The 19,593-nt window shown below is 34.8% G+C and overlaps 1 protein-coding gene across 1 annotated transcript; it reads right to left on the bottom strand.

Moving 5' to 3' along the window:
* Nucleotides 1-125: 125 nt before the first annotated feature.
* LOC137404219 (probable ubiquitin carboxyl-terminal hydrolase MINDY-4) lies at nucleotides 126-18,009 on the bottom strand. The gene is made up of 13 exons (XM_068090380.1): nucleotides 17,883-18,009; nucleotides 15,505-15,624; nucleotides 14,738-14,867; nucleotides 13,401-13,561; nucleotides 10,152-10,520; nucleotides 8,074-8,285; nucleotides 6,681-6,846; nucleotides 5,068-5,133; nucleotides 4,568-4,638; nucleotides 3,301-3,544; nucleotides 3,023-3,203; nucleotides 1,492-1,567; nucleotides 126-281 (listed from the first exon to the last, which is right to left on the bottom strand). Exons 1-13 carry the CDS (start codon nucleotides 17,940-17,942, stop codon nucleotides 197-199), a joined length of 1,941 nt encoding a protein of 646 aa, XP_067946481.1. The 5' UTR covers nucleotides 17,943-18,009; the 3' UTR covers nucleotides 126-196.
* Nucleotides 18,010-19,593: the final 1,584 nt, after the last annotated feature.

The following is a 19,593-nucleotide window of genomic DNA, read 5'->3' as shown; positions in this document are numbered from 1 at the left end:
TTGTATTCATAAAAAACAACTATGTATATATATATATGTTGTGGAAGCAGTACTTTAGAAGCAGAAAATATTTTTGAAAAATTTGATATTAGCTATCGTTGTTCCGTACAAAAATTACACTAGCATGTCATGGATTTTCCTAAACACTATCTACCATTATTCTTTAATTTGATTAATGCTCTGTGCTGCGCTAACATCACATGATATCATCAAAGAGATCAGTAGCTGACTTGGCGGCAATCGGCTCCGAACCATTCCAGTCAATCTGTGCATCTTTCCATCTAGTGAGGAACAGAAAAGGTGATATTAAAGATAGAATCAACATAAAAATTGGACAGTTTTGACTATAGCTATTAGCTTCATTACTAAAAAATGTAAAAAGAAATAATGTTAAGTACAATTGTTAAATAAGTGTTCATGCTGTTATTTCATGGAGAAGACAACTCTGTGACGCCTATTAAACATAATGTTTGTAAGATTACTCCAGCCATTGACTTCAGTTTGCTAAATGGCTATATTTCTTCCCAAGTTTTAAACTTCAGTTTTGTGCTAATCACTTAATCTATTCAATAGAGCTATCAATTACACTTCTAAGCTGAATTCTAATCAGTCTAATCAGCTGGATGAGGATTAGCCACAAGGCACCAGTCTGAAGCTACAAAAGCACCTATATTCCAGTCAAAGTAACATGAGTTTATAATAACCAGTCACACGGTTCAAAGCGGAGCTCAGCAAATCAATCAGTAAGTCACTGTTGCTCACTTATGTTTTACAGGAAACTCTATTTATTGCATTTTTAATTATACTTAAATTAATTATTAGTAAAAAAATTTCATATATATCGCCTTCGCTCTTGGTCCCCCAAAACCTTACATATGAGTTACTTTTCAGAGCCAAAACTTCATATATCAGAAGCTTTGGAGGACTGTCACCCTTTTAAGGATATAGTCATCACATAACCAAAAACCTTTCATAGATGTTGCATTAGTTCATTAAACTTTTCATAAAACTTCATTGATGCCCTATTTCCTTTTTTTGAGACTAAAAGTAAGCAGTCCACTTTATAGAAACTTAGGCTTATGTTTAGTCACAACGTTTGTTAAAGTTTGTCTCTTATAAATGTTTATAATTAGAGAGTTCTAAAGACGCTACGCAGCTGTCTCTACCACCAAACACAACTTCACACATATTCATGCAGCTGTAATAAACGTGCGTATAGCGCCAACCAAGGTCTTGAAATATATGAGAGTATACATATATTCTTGCAACTGTCCACTCATGGAAAGCTAATTTATTACCAGTATACAACCAGATGACATATTCAACGTAAGCTGGTGATTAATAGTTTTTGTTAACGTAACAGGGAGAGACGCACATTTATCATCAGATCAGTTTTTGGGTCAAAAGATTTACCGACTCAGTGTAGGGCTTTTTATTTATAGAAATCAACTGAAAATATTTAATGACTTGAGATAAATTGGCTTTATTTACTTAGTTCTGATGCAGAGTTCTAGAGGAGGGACTCCATTGTCATCTTCTGGTGGTTCAAAGAAACGACTGGTTGTATCTAAAAACAAAGCTGTGTTGTTCAAATCAGCAGTATTGGATTAAACTGTGTTACCTTTGTATACACTGTTTCACTTTCAGATTCTTGTGTCTCAGTTCATCATAGTTGAGAGACAGTAATCATGACTAGGTGAAGTTAATAGAGTGTTAATAAAGAAAATCAATATGAAAAGATAGCTCAGTTCTATTCTCAATCAAAAATTGTGGAAGAGGTTTTAGCTCTGTACACCTATCTGCATAAAATAGATGAAATATTTGTACAGACTATATTACTTTTAAATGGAATCAGACATTTCTAATGCTTTTATGAGGACATTTATTAAAACTAGTTTAAAAGGTCCTGAGACTATTCAGTATGCAACATTTGCCATCTTTCAGTGCTACCTGGGCCGTAAAACAATTTGACTATTCATGCCTACTACATGCATTTGTTTGTTGAAAGAAAAATCCATAATCTTGTAGTTGAAGCCAATGCTGGTAGAAAAAAGATCATCTTCCATGTAGTTATTCATTATTAGTGATGAACTGGGCAGTGCAAAATAATTGGTAAACTTGTTAAAAGCGCCCACGACAAACTTTCTAGGAAACGGTCAACAAGATGTAAATATTGACTTACTAAAAATGTATCAGCTATAGTTATCTGACATTCATAATTATGTGATCAATTATGACTTGACATCCATAATTGGATGTTACACTTTTTCAGGCCTGTTTAGCATCTTTACTTCCATTTTTAGCTGTTCAGTTAGAGCGATTAAAATCGAAAGATGAAAACTCTACTCCGCAAATTATTTGATCTCAGAACCTCCAATTCAGCAGGCCAACGATCTAATCCATTACACTATTATAGCCAACTTGTCAATGACTATTAGCACATTTGTTACATCGGTTAAAATAATCACGCTTGAAGCTCTTGGGATCATTTACTAACACAGTTGACAGGTACGCATAATGTAATGATTATTAAGCTGTCTGCAAACACGGTAATCCTTTTAGTAAAGGTAAGCTTACCTTGACTGCCTTACCAAGTATATTAATCAAATTCATTAAGCAATCGTTTCATTACAAAGGAAAAACCAAAGGGCATCCGGCTAGTCTTTATTATAATAAAGTTTGTACCCATTCGTCTGTCCGAAACAATGCTAAGAGTGTTAGGGAAAAAGCTTGCTCTACACAGGAATAGAACACGGATTTTCAGATTCATAGCCAATCACACTACCAACCGCACCACTCAACCATCTTGCTGCAGCACCGTATAATTGTGCGCATACTTATTACACATGAAGATCCCTCACAACGGGCTACGAGCATATTAGTTGAAATGAGAACTGCAGACTGAAGATAACAGAGGTTTGAAATTAGAGTTACTATTTTGAGATGCAAGCGTATCTGGTCTTGAATAGAATATGCAATTACAACACGCAACATACTTTAAGGTCAGCATAAACTAGCTTACCTATAGTCAGCCTGATGGGCTCCTCCATGCAACTCAAAGGGTCATAGTATAACAGGTCAAATCTTCGTTCTGCTTTCCAGTCACTGATCAGTTCCTTGTTGATACAGAAGACAAGTGAGTAGTGTTCTTCAATATGACACAGCCATATCGGAAACTTTGGAGTTTTAAGAAACGTCCCAACCTAAATTTATGAGTGGAAAGTTAGAATAACAGGCTACTTCAGGCGAATCTCAACTGCCAACCGACATCAAATCAAACACTGCATGTAGAGGGTTTACCTGATGCCTACTGTTACGACGTCCTGTATTTATGTGCTCAAGCAAGGAGAGTAACCCCATGTCAGCCCTTGATGGAATTCCTTTCAGCACAATAGTTTTACCAAGACCTTGAGTGAATTCTAGTGAGTCATTAAGTACATTGCTTGCTGCCTTACCACAGAGCAGTAAGTTCACTAGCTCGGGGGAGCAAGACCCTTGCTCATTAATAAGGGAGGTTTCATTGGAGTCCATGTCATCTAACACTCTGCAACCAGATGGGCAACATTGCTGGTTAGAACATTATGAGATGGCAGTATACAATTGTGACGTATTACATACTTGATTGACGTAAACCTGTGTTTACACCAGCCTGTTCTACATTGTCTGCACTGTTTGACCGAGAATTGGCACGAATAAAAAGGGCATATGAGCCCGAGACCGGTTTTGCACAGGCAGAAATTTTATTAGATTGTGCCTGATTGGTGGACGATTCTAGACTGATTTTTAATTTGAGTTGCCAATGAAATCAATTTCACAACAAATCACACATTGTCATTAAATATGCACGTCATATTTGTTTTCACATTCGTGCAAGTTTTTTTCATCACTTCAAACGGGAGGAATAATTCTGTTGATAGCACTCTGAAAGGTGTTATCAACACTTCAGGGTTAGCAAGATCAGACTAGGGAGGGATCTGCTGGTCTTCTATGTTTATAAAAACAGCCTTTCTAGTTTACCTGATAATTAGGGTAAGTTAGCCCACTATTTACATGAGCCTTACATTAGTGCTGTTCTACTAGTAATGAATGTGTCAGGTTATACTATTCTCGTGCAAACACATATTATCTCCATTAGTAGCGTTTAAATTGCTATAAAAACAGCTTGTAATCAAAATGTTTTAACAGCTGACTCCGGTATACTGGTACCAAAATCTGTTTCATTTAATCTAGTTTCATATGATAGTGAAAATATCATAGACACTGGCTTCTAAAATCAGGCCGATAACTCCCATAAAGTAATTCAGAGATTGAGCAAAAAAGCTCCATTTGCAAAGCGGCTGGTGTGAACTTTATAGATAAAATTCACATATTGTTTATATTAAATAATGCAGATGTAAGTGGCATTATATTTTAACAAAAGATGTATTTTACTCTATACTGACAATCATCTACTCATGTGATATATTAATATAAAATATACATTCCAGAATACCATACAATAAAATTCTGTACAATAAATTCAGTAATTCCGTACAATAGAATATTAAATGTATATAAAATCACTTACAATTCGATACCTCTAGATAGCACAGCTGAATACAAGAGCAGGATGGCTCCACTGCTATCATCAGTCTCAAACTAAATAAGCAGAAGTAATATTGAAGATGCAATGGGGTAGCCACCATACCACACCTAATTGAGTTTATTTTTTGTTAAAAATCATGCATAATCTTCCAAAAAGGAAATAAACCTGTGATGGACACCAACAGTACTAATGATCTACACAAAAACAAGTTTCTATAATCCTTTCAGCAATTCATGAAGCTTATAAAGCACCTAGTCTGCCATGCTGTTTCACAGCTACATATTATATAGCACTGATTCTCACACATTATGTAGCCCTGGTTTTTATACATTATGTAACCGTGATTCTTACACATTATGTAGCCCTGGCTTTTATACATTATGTAACCGTGATTCTTACACATTATGTAGTCCTGGTTGTTCAGAGATCTAATTTCAGTGAAACATATTGGAAGGAATACATATATACTTGTAATAACTTACATAAGAAATGAACTGGAGGGCACAAGTCACTGCGTCATCATAGCTGGTCACAGTATTTAATACTAACTGTAAACATATAGAGTCGGCTTACCCCGAGATGAGACAAATCCAATGAAATTGCAAGGCGATAGAAACAGATCAAAATATAAAAATGATTAAGGATTAAATTAAACAAGAAATATCAGATAGAACAGCAGATAGCAGGTATTGGCAGGTACAACAGGTATTGGCAGGTATTGTGATATTACCAGATGGCAGGTATTGTGATATTAACAGATGGCAGGTATTGTGATATTAACAGATGGCAGGTATTGTGATATTAGCAGATGACAGGTATTGTGATATTAGCAGATGGCAGGCATTGTGATATTAACAGATGGCAGGTATGGTGATATTAGCAGATGGCAGGTATTGTGATATTAACAGATGGCAGGTATTGTGATATTAACAGATGACAGGTATTGTGATATTAGCAGATGGCAGGTATTGTGATATTAACAGATGGCAGGTATTGTGATATTAACAAATGGCAGGTATTGTGATATTAACAGATGGCAGGTATTGTGGTATTAGCAGATGGCAGGTATTGTGATATTAACAGATGGCAGGTATTGTGATATTAACAGATGGCAGGTATTGTGATATTAACAGATGGCAGGTATTGTGATATTAACAGATGGCAGGTATTGTGATATTAACAGATGGCAGGTATTGTGATATTAACAGATGGCAGGTATTGTGATATTAACAGATGGCAGGTATTGTGATATTAACAGATGGCAGGTATTGTGATATTAACAGATGGCAGGTATTGTGCGAATAACAGATGGCAGGTATTGTGATATTAACAGATGGTAGGTATTGTGATATTAACAGATAGCAGGTATTGTGTTATTAACAGATGGCAGGTATTGTGATATTAACAGATGGCAGGTATTGTGATATTAACAGATGGCAGGTATTGTGATATTAGCAGATGGCAGGTATTGTGTTATTAACAGATGGCAGGTATTGTGATATTAACAGATGGCAGGTATTGTGATATTAACAGATGGTAGGTATTGTGATATTAACAGATGGCAGGTATTGTGATATTAACAGATGGCAGGTATTGTGATATTAACAGATGGCAGGTATTGTGTTATTAACAGATGGCAGGTATTGTGATATTAACAGATGGCAGGTATTGTGATATTAACAGATGGCAGGTATTGTGATATTAACAGATGGCAGGTATTGTGATATTAGCAGATGGCAGGTATTGTGATATTAACAGATGGCAGGTATTGTGATATTAACAGATGGCAGGTATTGTGATATTAACAGATGGCAGGTATTGTGATATTAACAGATGGCAGGTATTGTGATATTAACAGATGGCAGGTATTGTGTTATTAACAGATGGCAGGTATTGTGATATTAACAGATGGCAGGTATTGTGATATTAACAGATGGCAGGTATTGTGATATTAACAGATGGCAGGTATTGTGTTATTAACAGATGGCAGGTATTGTGATAACAAGATGAAGTTAAGTAAAGGTGCAGCAGATAAAAAATTAAAACAGAATGATATAAAGAAGATAGAAGAATTATTAAAAAGAATTACACATACATTTTCCGTAATTCCATCAGGACGAAACCTTCCACCACCAGAAAATATTGTAGAGTCACCAGGTAAGGCGTAAACCACTTTTTTCCCTTCTCCACATTTCCAAAGAACTTTACTTATAGCATTTGCCAGAAGTTCTGATCTTACATTAGAGTGAGGAGACAATTTCCTACAATGACCATCCCGTGCAACTGAGCAAAGCAGCTCTATTGAAACTTTTAGATAAATCAGCTATATTAAAAACTTATTGGGCGATCATATACAGTTTACAATTATTGATAGACATTATCCCTTCCCTGATTGGACGCTACAAAGATGTGCCGGTGGTATTATATTTCGTTATTGAAAAGAGGAAATGACACAACACCAACTGAAAGTCGGTTTGACTCATCTTAAGAAGACTATGAATGTGTAATATTCTATCACTTATTTGGTCAGACAGAAGTCTGATTTGATTATAAAGCCAGTAACTCATGATATTTTGATTAGCTTTATACAAAATATGAAATCATTGTCTTTAGAACTTTTCTGTAACAAACATGGTAGCAAAAATGTCAGATCTTTGTTTATTGTTGTTTCGGACAATCTAACCAGCTCTGGTCATCTCGAGTTTGCTATAAACAACTCACTACTTTGGCTATTCAACCCAAACATCCTGATTTTTCTTAAGATGAACTCTTTGAAGGTCGGGTCAGTAATAATTCGCAGAAATGTTTTCCTACCTGATTCGACACCCGAATAAATTCAGCTTCGTAGGTTAGGTTTTTTACTTCCGGTTTAGGTAAGATGACAAAACTTTAGTCCCTTTTTGGGGTATTCCTTTTCAGTATAATTCAAATATTTTAAGTTGATCCAACAATTATTTTTTGAGATATCGCCGAAATGCCGATGTTATTTCTAGGTGACAAAAAATGCAAAATGACTGATGACAGAACATTTTTTTCTAATGACACAATAATTGATATTCTTGGTAATTCTGGGTATCGAAGGCTCATAAATAGACAGCTTCTCATCAGCAACAAGAGATCTACTCCAAAAATATTTCTTTTTCCATTTATAAAAAATATACACACTCTATCAACGCATACAATTATCTACATTAATGATTGTTCTTTCAGTTATCCTTAAACCATCAGATCTTCAAAAAACTGTGAAAAAACTATTCACTATTTTTTACTATTGTTTTTATTGAATTCTACAATATTTAAGGTTCAATATAATAAAAAGTTAAAAAGTGTTATCCTAGGTATTTTCACAGTCGATTGAAGGTTGTTAATACGGTCTACAAATAGAGAGGTTTGTGTATACAATGTTAGGCTTGAATGTGTTAATCTACTGTTTCTGAACTTTCCTTTCTCCTCTCCTCATCTATATGCTACAAGATAGCCCGGCTCACCTCTTTATCGGAAGGTCTCTTGTTAAAGAGTTAATAAATAACAGCTCCATTAGGAAGTAGCCCTGAACAACAGACATCAGTCCAGATGTTCCAGGCCGGTGTTGCACCATGCCATATAAGACTGCAGGCATATCACAAAAGCCTAAACCCTGACCGAGCCAATTCTCATGAAATGATTGAGACGCTGAGCCTAGCACAAGCCTTTTGAGTTCCTGCAAAATAACAAGATGTTAGGGAGGGCACCCCACTTACCAATTAGTTTTTGTAGGAGATAAGGCTAAAGTCATGTGTACACAAGGAGCATACTTCACCTAAACTAACAAATATACAGTAGGTTATAGGGAATTTGAAGTTATTGAACTAGCTCCAATATTAAGGAGTTGCGCTCCCGTTCAAAAGTCTAATATCATCAATAAACTTTTGATTGCATATCATATTTTGATAACTTTTGCTCTGTAAGACAATGATTGATTGTCTAGAATAGCATTTGAATATTCATTATTGGACTAACAACATGGATCCTATTGACTGAAAAATAACAGATTAAAACAAAAATAAAATTTTAATTCACAGTTGGTTGTCAGTATAAGAGCAATCAGCAGCAGTCTGAGTTAGTAAGAAAACTTAACTTGTGTTAAGTTGAAAGCAATCAAACAAATAAATGATAAGACAGTGTTTGTAGCATAAGGAAGACAACTCCAAGGGTGACATACTCGCATCTGAATCTTTTGACAACCCACAAGCAATAAATATTTACATTAACCGACAGAGCAGAGACTCACTGAGGCAGTGTGTATGTCTATGGCCTTGGCACTAGATATCACCTCCTTCACAGCCATGTACTCCACTTTCTGTTTGCTTGCTGTCTCATCTACTCGGGCAACTGCTTTGGGGATTGGCTGTTCTGATTGGTCAACTACTTCATCCATCAAATGCTCTTTGGAGGCATCTACTGTTTTCTCAACAGGTGACCTAGCCAGTGGTTCTGGATCATTGCTAAAACAACCAGTCAGTCTACTCTGCAGGATGTCTAAGCATTAGTTTTAGTTTATTGAGTTGAAAAGAACATGAATAACAAGTATGTACAGTTATAACCTCGACATACGAGTGCCCAACCTATAAGAAAATTGAGATATGAACAAAATTTCTAGCATTATTTTGCCTTGAGATACAAAACTGTTTTGAGATACATTATGAGACGGTTCTTGATGCAACTGTTAAGTGGCTAAGTATGCGAGAAGACACTTTTAAGAACATCATCGCTCAATTTTTGTCGTCAGACCAGTTGGAAAACTTGCTAAGAAGGCGGGCTAAAGCGAGACAAAAAGCGCCAAGCCTGAAAATAATTAATTGTAAAAACAAAATTAAAATTAGGTTTATTGTAAGACTTAAACTCTGAGTAAGCTAAGTTTATTTAGGTTAAATTCAAAGTTTATGTTACGTTACGTAGCGTCACAAAAGTATAAATTACAGAACGTATTGTCATAAAGTAAGTCTCTCTCACACTGCTGTTAGCCGCTACATCTGTGTCCAAGGTAAGAATTCCAAACAGTATTGTACATGATAATGTTATATGTTTGCAGATCATAACTACCGTAGAGGTACTTGTTACTTTGTAAGCGTAGGAAGTGAATTGGAACAATTAAAAATACATTTTTCATCGTAATATCCTGTTTTAGGTAATTTTTTCAAAAAGTGGAAACAAATTAATTTGTTTTTAGTTAGTTTATGTAAAAAATCTTGTATTGAAATACAAGTAAATTGATTTGCAAGCTCTGTTCTGGAATGCCTTAAGTTTGTATGTCAATGTACCAGACTAGAAGCAACTACCACTTAGGACAAGAGCCTTATAATAAAATGAATGAATGGACTCACTAGATTATTCTTGGGCTGTAACTTTCCTCTTCTGCATCAACAGATTTTGATTGAGCCTCCATTTCTGATCCACCCTCTGAAACTGGATTTGTCTCTTCTTGAACCTGTGTACTAGCCAAGTGTGCAATGCGTCTTTCTCTCAGTCGCTCCATCGACTTTTCCAAGGCCGTGTTTTTTATTGCAGAGCTAATATAATCTGGAACTTTTAAAGGAGGTCTTGGAGTAGATGCTGGTTCTGTAGATCTCTCTAGTTGGTTGTCGTCTGTGTCCAGACTGACTTCACGGTTCAGTGTTGCTGACTCAACAGTAGGTTCTTGGTGTGGCGGACTTGGAGAAGGCGTTTGTTCAGCATAAATAGGCTCCTGTATGAGATACTCACTGGAAACTTGCTCAGAGTCAGCGAAGGAGGAAGACACTGGAGATGCTTCCGCTGTCTCATTTTCAACTTTGTCTAGACTTGTTTGCTCATCTGGACTGTGGCACCTAGACCTCTCCGCGTTATCACCACTTACTTCATCATAGGAGTCTGTAGAGATTTGATGCTGCACCCTTGCTTGGCTTGTTTCTTGCGCCTTCATGTAAGTAAATGTGAACAAAAGTTTTAGTTTGAAACAAACAAGTGTATTTCTTACTTGTTAAATTGCCATGTTTGAATGAGACGAAATATATCACAGTTACACCTTCTCAGCCAGTTGGAAAATGAAAATTTTTTGACAAATGACAAAAGGAACTCAAAATTAAGTCCTTTTATGAAGAACTTCTGTGATATTTTATGTTCACTAAAAAACATGTTGAAATCAGAAGGGGTTCAAAGTATTTTAAAAGTTATTGGCCACAATTCGCTGCCATAGATATGAAAATCGGCTAATTAATAATTATTATTAATTAATAATTAAGATAATTAACGGCTCATTGAATTTACTGTTGAAATTAAACATAAACTGCTTTCTCTATCGTGTTCTTCCAGAAGCTCAGAGAACACTGTGAAAGAATTGGCTGTAGGTATTATTGTTATTTAACATGCATTAAATATCTTGATGTCACAAACCATAATGTATCTCTCTGATTGGTTGCTGCACAAATGTCCGCCTAAAAGTGTGTCTTGTCTGACAATTCACTCAAAATGTAGGTTAAAACCAGCGATTACACAATCAGGAGATGCATTAGATATCTCCCTTGATATCTACTAGTAGGTCCCACAACTTAAATAATCCATTCCAGGATTATGTAAAATACATGTAAATTGTCTAATCTGTTCATCTGTTCCAACTTCTTTCCAAACTCACCCCTTTAGCCATACAAAAAAACTAGACTTAACTTTTTAATTTGTTGGCTGTACCGTAACTGTAATATTATTAATATACATCGACAACTTTTCTCCTCTTTCTGATCAACTTCACAGGTTTTACAGACTATGGTTGCGGTAATTTTACAATAAGTTGTCAGAGATCACACATGTTTGACGTCCATTTACAACAATTTGTTTATTTTTCGAGACAGCAAAGTCTATTCTGCAAAGTAAAACTAATAAAAAATATTTTATACAACTACAAATCAGAACAAAAATTTACTTGTACTATAAAAAGAGTGATGTCTACCTGTTCGCTGTTGTATCTGTATTCATGGATCAAAGTTAGTATACAAGATAACTTTCAACTATACTCCAACTCGAGACATTCAGATTGGCAGACTGTTGCTATAACACCGGCACCAATCAATCGTCTTTAAGCATCTATAAACAATCGCGCAGCTACCCATTCTCTGTTTTGTCGACACATCTGACGATCTATCACTATGAACTAAAATTCCATGAAGTTGTGTACCGTATATGTATAATAGCTATAACGCTATACGTATGTCGTTTTTTCTCACTATAGTGGCGAGATATGTTACCATTAAAATTGAATTTGAGAACTTACCCCAACTTTACACTTGACGTTATATGGAATTTTTACGCAGTATGAAGCAAAAACCTTACATACCATAAAACCTGTGTTTGAGCGCCACAATGGGGGAAGGATTGAAAAATAGAGTGTTAAATTTTAATTGAATGTCACTTCTAAATGACTGCCACTATTTGACATCCTTGATCTTTACGAAGCCATAATATCAAGTGATCAGTATAAAAGTGTCCACAAAACCTTACTAGACTCGTTTACATCAATAACAATTAATTCGTTTCTTGTTTTTGTTTGTATCGAAGTCCGTTTTCCAACTCCAAATCTTTCCAGTTATTTTTGGCAAAACTTTGAAAGCAGCACCATGGAAATAATTAGTAACTGTATCAGGCTAATAGTAGTTCCTTGTTTATCGCGATCTTGATACTTCGATGTATGTGAAAAGGTTTTGCGCATTCACAATGGAATCTGTGCTACTATGTATTTTGAGTCTGAAACTCTGAGGCTATATTGTTACACGTAGTTTCTCTTTAATTGAGATAGAGGAGTAAATTGCATCATGTAAAAGTTTTTTTCCGTTAATAAAATTGTTTGTGCGCTAGTATCGACTAGCTCAAATGTGCAGAAGATTTGAGGTCAGGAGACGCCGTGGAAGGTATTGAACAGCCAGAAGACAATGAAATGGTTTCAAACAATGGCAACAACCAGATTGTAACTGGCTGAGCACGCGATGCAAATATTTTTGCTTTTAAAAATGTTAATTTTTGTTTCTGAATGAATTTTAAATACGATCTGTTTATGTCACTTATATATATTTAAAATATATATTTAAAAATATATTTAAATATATATTTTGAATATATATTTGAAGCAGTTGGTAAATTGTCATTATTATATAACTTATAACCTTGCAAGTTTATAGTGTAGTGTTTGATAGCATCATTGCAGTAATATACACTCAGCTAACAATAGATTGACACTCATAACTCCTTTTCTATGGCACATAAAAAACTAGGTTTGGCTACAAACTGTAGCTAACATATCAATTAGTGCGATAAGCTTTTATGCAACCTTGTTAAATATAGCTATAAAATGAAAACATGCCTTCAAATTTAAAATGAAATAAAAAACTTGAAAGCTCTAACAAATTTCAACTCATTCTATAAGATCATCAATGGTTAATTGCAAGTATCAAACTAGTAGAGACATGTATCAGTTTCCTCGTGGATATTTATTTAAAAGATCACAAGTTGGAGGTGAGTTAGAAAGATTGTTGCGACCAAAAGAGTTAATGTCCCGAAGAAGAGTGCAAACTTTGCCCGTAAAAAGGTTAAATTTAGTTTAATTTTAAGTTAAATTTATCTTCCGAAAAATTTGATAAGGTGTTTGAATAATACAACGCCATCTTTGATTTTAACATCACCTTTAATAAAGCGCCACTATAGATGAAGGGTTCAAGAATGGAGCACCATGGCGCTGAAATAAAGGTTTTACGGTAAATTATTTTACTTTATCTTGAATTTAGGTCATAGGAAGTTTACTGTATTAAGCTACCTGACTGGCCCGACGCAAGCTTCTACGATGACGTATCTTGTTGGGAGGCTTTGGCTGCAGAGGGGGCACAACTTCTATCGGCTGCTGCATGACATGCTCCATCCCTTGCCCAACCAGTAGCTCTGTCTCCAGCTCATCTTCCTCAAGTAAAGCTATGCCTTCTGTAAAATGAACCATTAATGTTACCAACATCTATTTTGAAACTTTATGCATATTAGCAGTTGTCTACTCGTAGCATCAAAAGAAAACAACTTCTAATTTTATTTACATTTTTGTACATGTATATTTGGGTATATTAACCCACAATATGGGCGTAAAATTTTCAAATATTTTTGGCATAGACAGTTACTATCATGAGACTTTTACAGACTCATGTTTTTGTGTATTTGTAAGGCTTTAGGTGACACTTCATAATTATCTGTTTAACGTTGTCCAATTATGGCTTCCTTATAATCTGATGCAGCTAAAAATTGGTGTTACAATTTTCCTGCAGCAAATCATGGGGTATTTGTGTATTTGGCGTTTTATGAATCCTTTTACTTGTGTAAACATGTGACCTGTGTCAACTGCTTTACTAAATTTTCTCAACTATAAAGGGTGACAGTGCTAAGGCAACTCCATTTAATGACTATTTCTAGGAGTGCTTTGGTAGATGGTGAGATACTAAAGATATGCACTTGTACTTGTATATATGGTGAGATATCTTATGCTTTAACACTTTGGTTGTGTAGTTTTGCTTTGTTTTTCCTGCACTACTAGGGTTACTAAATTTCGGTCACTTTGTGTTTCTAGTTTAATTTCAAAGTTTCAAGTCGATTGGCTAATTAGTTTTTGAGATGTCGCCAACCAAGGACACTTCTCGCAAATAAATAATTAAAAATGGCTACTAACAGAGCATTAGTTTCTAATGACGCTTAAATTCTCAGTAATGAAGATCAAAAATAGACAAAGCTAGAAAGTTTTTCATCAACATCAAGAGCTTCACACTAAAACTATTAGCTTTTTTATTCATAACAAATACTCTATTGGATTATCACACTATCAGACTGTGTATTGCAAATATTATGTTTTTTAGTTCTCTCTAAAACGTTATTTTTTGAAAGAGCGGAAAAAAATATTTACTCTATTTGATTTTTCTTCATTGAGTTCTACAAGCTTGGAGTTTCAATCTGAAATTCAGCTCAAAAGAAATTGGGTTATTTTAAAAGCTTTCACGGCCAATAAAAAGCTGCTGATACAATCTCGGATCAGGAGACCTGCTTATATACAAGACCAGGTGTCAAGGTCATTAAGGATTGTGAGACGTTGTAGAATATAGACGACTTGAGTTGACTAACCTGAAGTTTGCTGATCTTTTACTTTGGCATGTTTATTACTGGTATTCAAAGAGAGTAGATCAGCTGACACCTTCTGTAGAAACCATTGTGCTATGACTTCTAGAATGGTTTTTAATGGACTCGTTTGTTCCTTTAAGTAAAGTGAGACTTGGATGAACATGACTGAGAAACCATCAAGAGAAGAGATAGCAGCAGTGCTACAAGAGTTAGTAGCTATAACAGTACACTATTTTAGATGTTCTAATGAAATAGCCATAACTCTCCTGCATAGAAAATATTGTCAATATTCCCTACCAGACAAAAGAGATAAATGCCTTGTATTTTGGGTTTCAGCGGATGAGATTTAAAAATTACCCTAAATTTCTTTTGCTAAAAATTGCTGAATATTCACCATAGCTCTAGAAACATGGTGTTATCTGTTAGACTAATTGGCCAGCAAAGTCGACAAAGACAAGCTTCAGGTACACAGTTTAAGGTGAGCTTACTTAACCTCATGTTGTATTTTACTCATATGTATTTAAGATAGTTTCAGTCAAAGCTTTTTCCTAAAACTAGACAATACCACATCAGAACAACTTGCCCTGATAATTGTACTGATATTTTTTGTATTTTCAAGTTGAGAATTAAAAATCAACAAATGAAAAAAGTAAACTATTTGAGCACAGTAAATTAAACACAATCACAAGAAAAATTCATTCAACTTTCAAATAAGCAAAGTTGTTTTCTAAAAAATATCAGCTAGTGAGGCCACAAGCCCCAACACTTACTTTATTTTTCTTCAAGAGCTTTTCAATGCTGAGCAGTCTGGCAAGTTCAGTTCTGTTAGTAATACTTGACTCTGTCCTAGGTGACTCTGTTTCCAGCGCTTGGTAAGTAATAGAAAAACCCTGCAAGTACATATAATGGCATACTAGCAGATGAGCCTTTAATAGCATTCTTACTTTTGGTATCAACTTGCTCATTCAGTTAGCAGTGTGTGAAGTTTCCATTGTATGAAAAAACTGGATTATAAGCTATAATGCGCATTTTATTTGATATATGTAATGGCTCAGTGGTTAGTGCTGTTGTATGGAAATATTGCAAAAAACAAGATACCAACAGGGAACGCAGCCAGACCACAGGATAAGCATATTATACGTACAAGCAGCAAGACGCCTAAAAACATCAAAAGATCCAATAATTAGAAAACATTAAAAGCAAATTAGAAACTTCAAAATTAGAGAAATCAATCATAGAAAATGTGTCAACACCAGATGGAGAACATGCCAAAGGGATGTCGAAGCAATTAAATCTACCAACGACCATCAACAGAAAACCACCAGAGAAACATTAGACATGAATCAAATGAGTACACATATACAAATCTGCCACTCCTGTCAAACATGACCTAAATACCAAGAGTAAGTCACGAGCTCCACCCTACATGTCAACACCATGTGCACCAGCTGAAGACCTATGTAAACAAGATACCTTCACACACCTGACATAAAGCATTGAACCTTAACACTCAACCTACACCCACAGGCTAGCCACCCCACATGCCAGTCATCTAAGAAAGAGAACAGCTCCAATGGCTCAGCAGTCAGCATTTATCTATCTAGCTCTCTTTCTCTTTTCCTGAGGGCCTCTCACTTCTTCCTGCTGAGAAACCTCTCTACCCGCCTATGGAGCCTCATTCTTTTTCGTCAGCTGAGCCTCTTCTACGCCACTATTTCAACTGCCAAAACTCTTCATTGTCTTCTCTTCACTCTTCACTATGGACTGTCACAAATCTCATTTGACCATCAAGACCCACAGCCATACGGGACTGATCAAACAAGCATGGACGACCATTCAAGTAAGGATGTAACTTTCATTAGCCATTCTAATCGTTTGTCATTAATATTATTGTTTTATCAGAGTTTTTTTAGTTGTATATTTCATTGTTTGACTTGTAGAAAAAAATCTTTCAGTGGTAAATATCAGTGTTGCTTACAATAGCCTAACACCTTCACTTGTACCTGAACCGGTAATAATCAAATTAGTTCCCACAAGCTAAGCAAAAGTGCACAAACTAAATATAGTCAAAACAGAATAATATGACAAACCACTTTTAATACTGATGTTGTGTGTGAATTTGGATTAGTTATGCATAACATAATTTCTTCACATCCTCCCATAACAGTGTGCTGACTTGTGATCAGCAGGTCCGTGGTTCGAGACTCACAAGGACCTTTGGTGGTGTAATGAAGGGCATCAAACCACAACTGTTCCTGTGCCAAACTTCATTAGCAAATGGTCACAATAAATCCAACACCTTAAATCTACTGACTACCATAATTAGAATGGAGTCGATAGAAAGCTAAAACTAAACAGTTTAAACGGTATATATAAAAAGACTGTCATTTTTTCATTTTTCCCACTCATCAGTTACATCAGAAGACCTACAGTGATGTTGAACTTTAATGTTGAGAGTTGCTATAGGGTTACATTGTAAATGCAATTTTACACGGCACAACCTTTTCTGCTAGTTATATTCACTTGTTTTGTTTTACCAACTTGGTGGTATTGTTCAATTATACTGCTCGTGTTCATTTTGCTTTTTGTTTATATAAAAAGGCAAAGTATTTTACCATTGACAAAACCGGCCTTATTTTTTAGCGGAGAATATATTATTTCAAAACACTTGTGGTAAGTAACCAGAAGTTGACACCGCATCTTCTGAGTCTTTTATGCTCAACAATTATGCTTATACAATCATTAGTTCTATGTTTTAGTAAATCATTTTACAATGCTTTTAAAACAAAAAAATTGTGAAACGTTATCAGTTGGTGCACTCCGGCAGCATTCAATTTAAATAATATATTTAAAAAGTGTTTCAAGAGTACAGAGAAGACTGTCAAACAACTCCATGATCTCACGTAGCCATCATTCTAGAACTTCATGTCTGTGTTAATTTCTATTAAAAGCTTTTGTGATTGTCTATATTGATATAATAAAAAGATTTTTTGGCATTTTTTGCTGCATTTAAAACTACCTAATAAGTTTTTTTTTTAATATTATAACAACAACTTAAAGTCATCCTTCTGTGATCCTTAAAATACAGAAAATATAAACATTACATGTAACGTATATTTACTATTGAAACTTGAATTTCAAATACTACCTTTCGTTTAAGAAATTCTCTAACTAATGAAATAGAGATGTTCTGTATAACATCCGACATCCGCCCAAAATTTTATTGTAGAACCTAACTGCGATGCTTTCCCGTTGCTCTCACCATAGTTGTTTTCGGTCGCATAGTTTCAAAAAGCCTAAGGCCTAAACGCATGTAGGCTGTCGAAATGAAATACATATGTTGTAAATTTGTAACTCCGATAGATAATGTCTGGTTAAAGCTATGTCAATGTTGCTTAAACAAGCTCAACGTTTCAAGTTTTTTAAGTCGGAGCAATCTTTTCCTCCACACTGATCGTAATTACGATATCAATATCCAAAAGACGGTTAGACCTGACTACGATTATGAAAGTTTAGACATGATAGTTTAGACGTCATAGCTAGTTAGCCGTGGCGCGAAAATGCCACGCCTCCAATTGATAACATATTACTGAGACAAAAACTTAAACTCTTCAAAAACCCACTTCAAAAAGTAGCCAGGGTTACTTAACCACAACAATTCCACTTCTCTATTCTTTACTATGTTGGTGATTTTTATATACCTGGTATTGAGAGTTTTTCAAAAAATGTATAATATGGTAAATAACTGGTAAAATCCTGATTTTTTGAATGGCAATTAATATTTCAATTATTAATAGATTTTAAATTTCTTTGGTAATTTAGACTTATATAAAAGTTTTCTAGTCAATGTTTTTCAGCACTGGTTCTAAACTTCAAAAAATGTAAAAAGAAGTTATGTTCAATGTAAGTGTAGTAAATTTGCGTAAAATTTACAAAAAAATACTTTCCACCATAAAAGCGAAAGGACAATTCCTTGTTAAATGTCAGTGGTACTGAGAAGGGCAGGAGAAAGGACGGGAGCAAAGGCTAAAACTAGACTAACGAGTCAATTAGGGCTTAATTATCTAACTAAAGAATTCAATTTCCTATGGCAAACGAAGAAGGGAATAAATGTAAACTAAAATGCGCCCGTTGAAGGAATTATAAGGCACCCACTATCTTGGACTTACAAGCAGAAAATTCTCTGAACTTTGAGAGAGAATATTCTTTGGCTCTTTTTTTATTATTAACTTTTTTCACATATTCAATAATGTATTACAAAAATAATAGCAAGTATTTTTATATTATGTATTTACAATGATATAAACCCTCCACAGGATAGGCGACGGCTATTGTATGGGTGGGGTTTAATGATCCGGCTCTGTTGGTTTCATGGTTAGAAAAAAGCATGATTTTTTTTAAATCATAAAAATCGGATTTTTTTTATTTAAATCAGATTTTTTGCTTCAAGTCAGATTTTTTTTTAAAACATCAATCACCAGCATTTTTCATAACTGCTAACATAATATTATTTTATTGAAGTGTGCCACATAGAAACATTAGCAACATAACAAAACAACTTTGCATCACTTTAATTTATTTCAAGTTTGACCAAGTTGTGCAGTTCATATTTACAGTAGACCCTCTATAACTCACATTTTTGGGAGTCAGCCTTTGAGATGGGAAAGTTCTGAAGAAAATAAATCAAACATGATATTTAGGATGATTTAAATCATAGTCTTTGACTCGGAAAAAATCAAACATGACTTTTAGCATAATTTAAACCATTTGATTTTCATCGGCCAACCCTAGTTAGGGTGAACCCGAACATGGTACCAGAATAATGAAATATGCTTAATAAAGCCACATGTATAGTTACA

Source organism: Watersipora subatra, chromosome 9 (genome assembly GCF_963576615.1).
Source record: "Watersipora subatra chromosome 9, tzWatSuba1.1, whole genome shotgun sequence".
In the NCBI taxonomy this organism is placed as follows: domain Eukaryota; kingdom Metazoa; phylum Bryozoa; class Gymnolaemata; order Cheilostomatida; family Watersiporidae; genus Watersipora; species Watersipora subatra.
Note: the sequence above shows the minus strand (reverse complement) of the source record. Positions and strands in the feature narration are given on the sequence as shown.

Excerpts from the sequence above, each read along its gene's own strand:
- LOC137404219 (XM_068090380.1), bottom strand. The coding sequence starts at position 17,942 with ATGTCGGATGTTATACAGAACATCTCTATTTCATTAGTTAGAGAATTT. Across the intron at positions 6,847-8,073 it reads AGAGACCTTCCGATAAAGAG|GAAATTGTCTCCTCACTCTA; the intron begins GTGAGCCGGGCT and ends TGGTCATTGTAG. Across the intron at positions 282-1,491 it reads GAACTCTGCATCAGAACTAA|ATGGAAAGATGCACAGATTG; the intron begins GTAAATAAAGCC and ends GTTCCTCACTAG.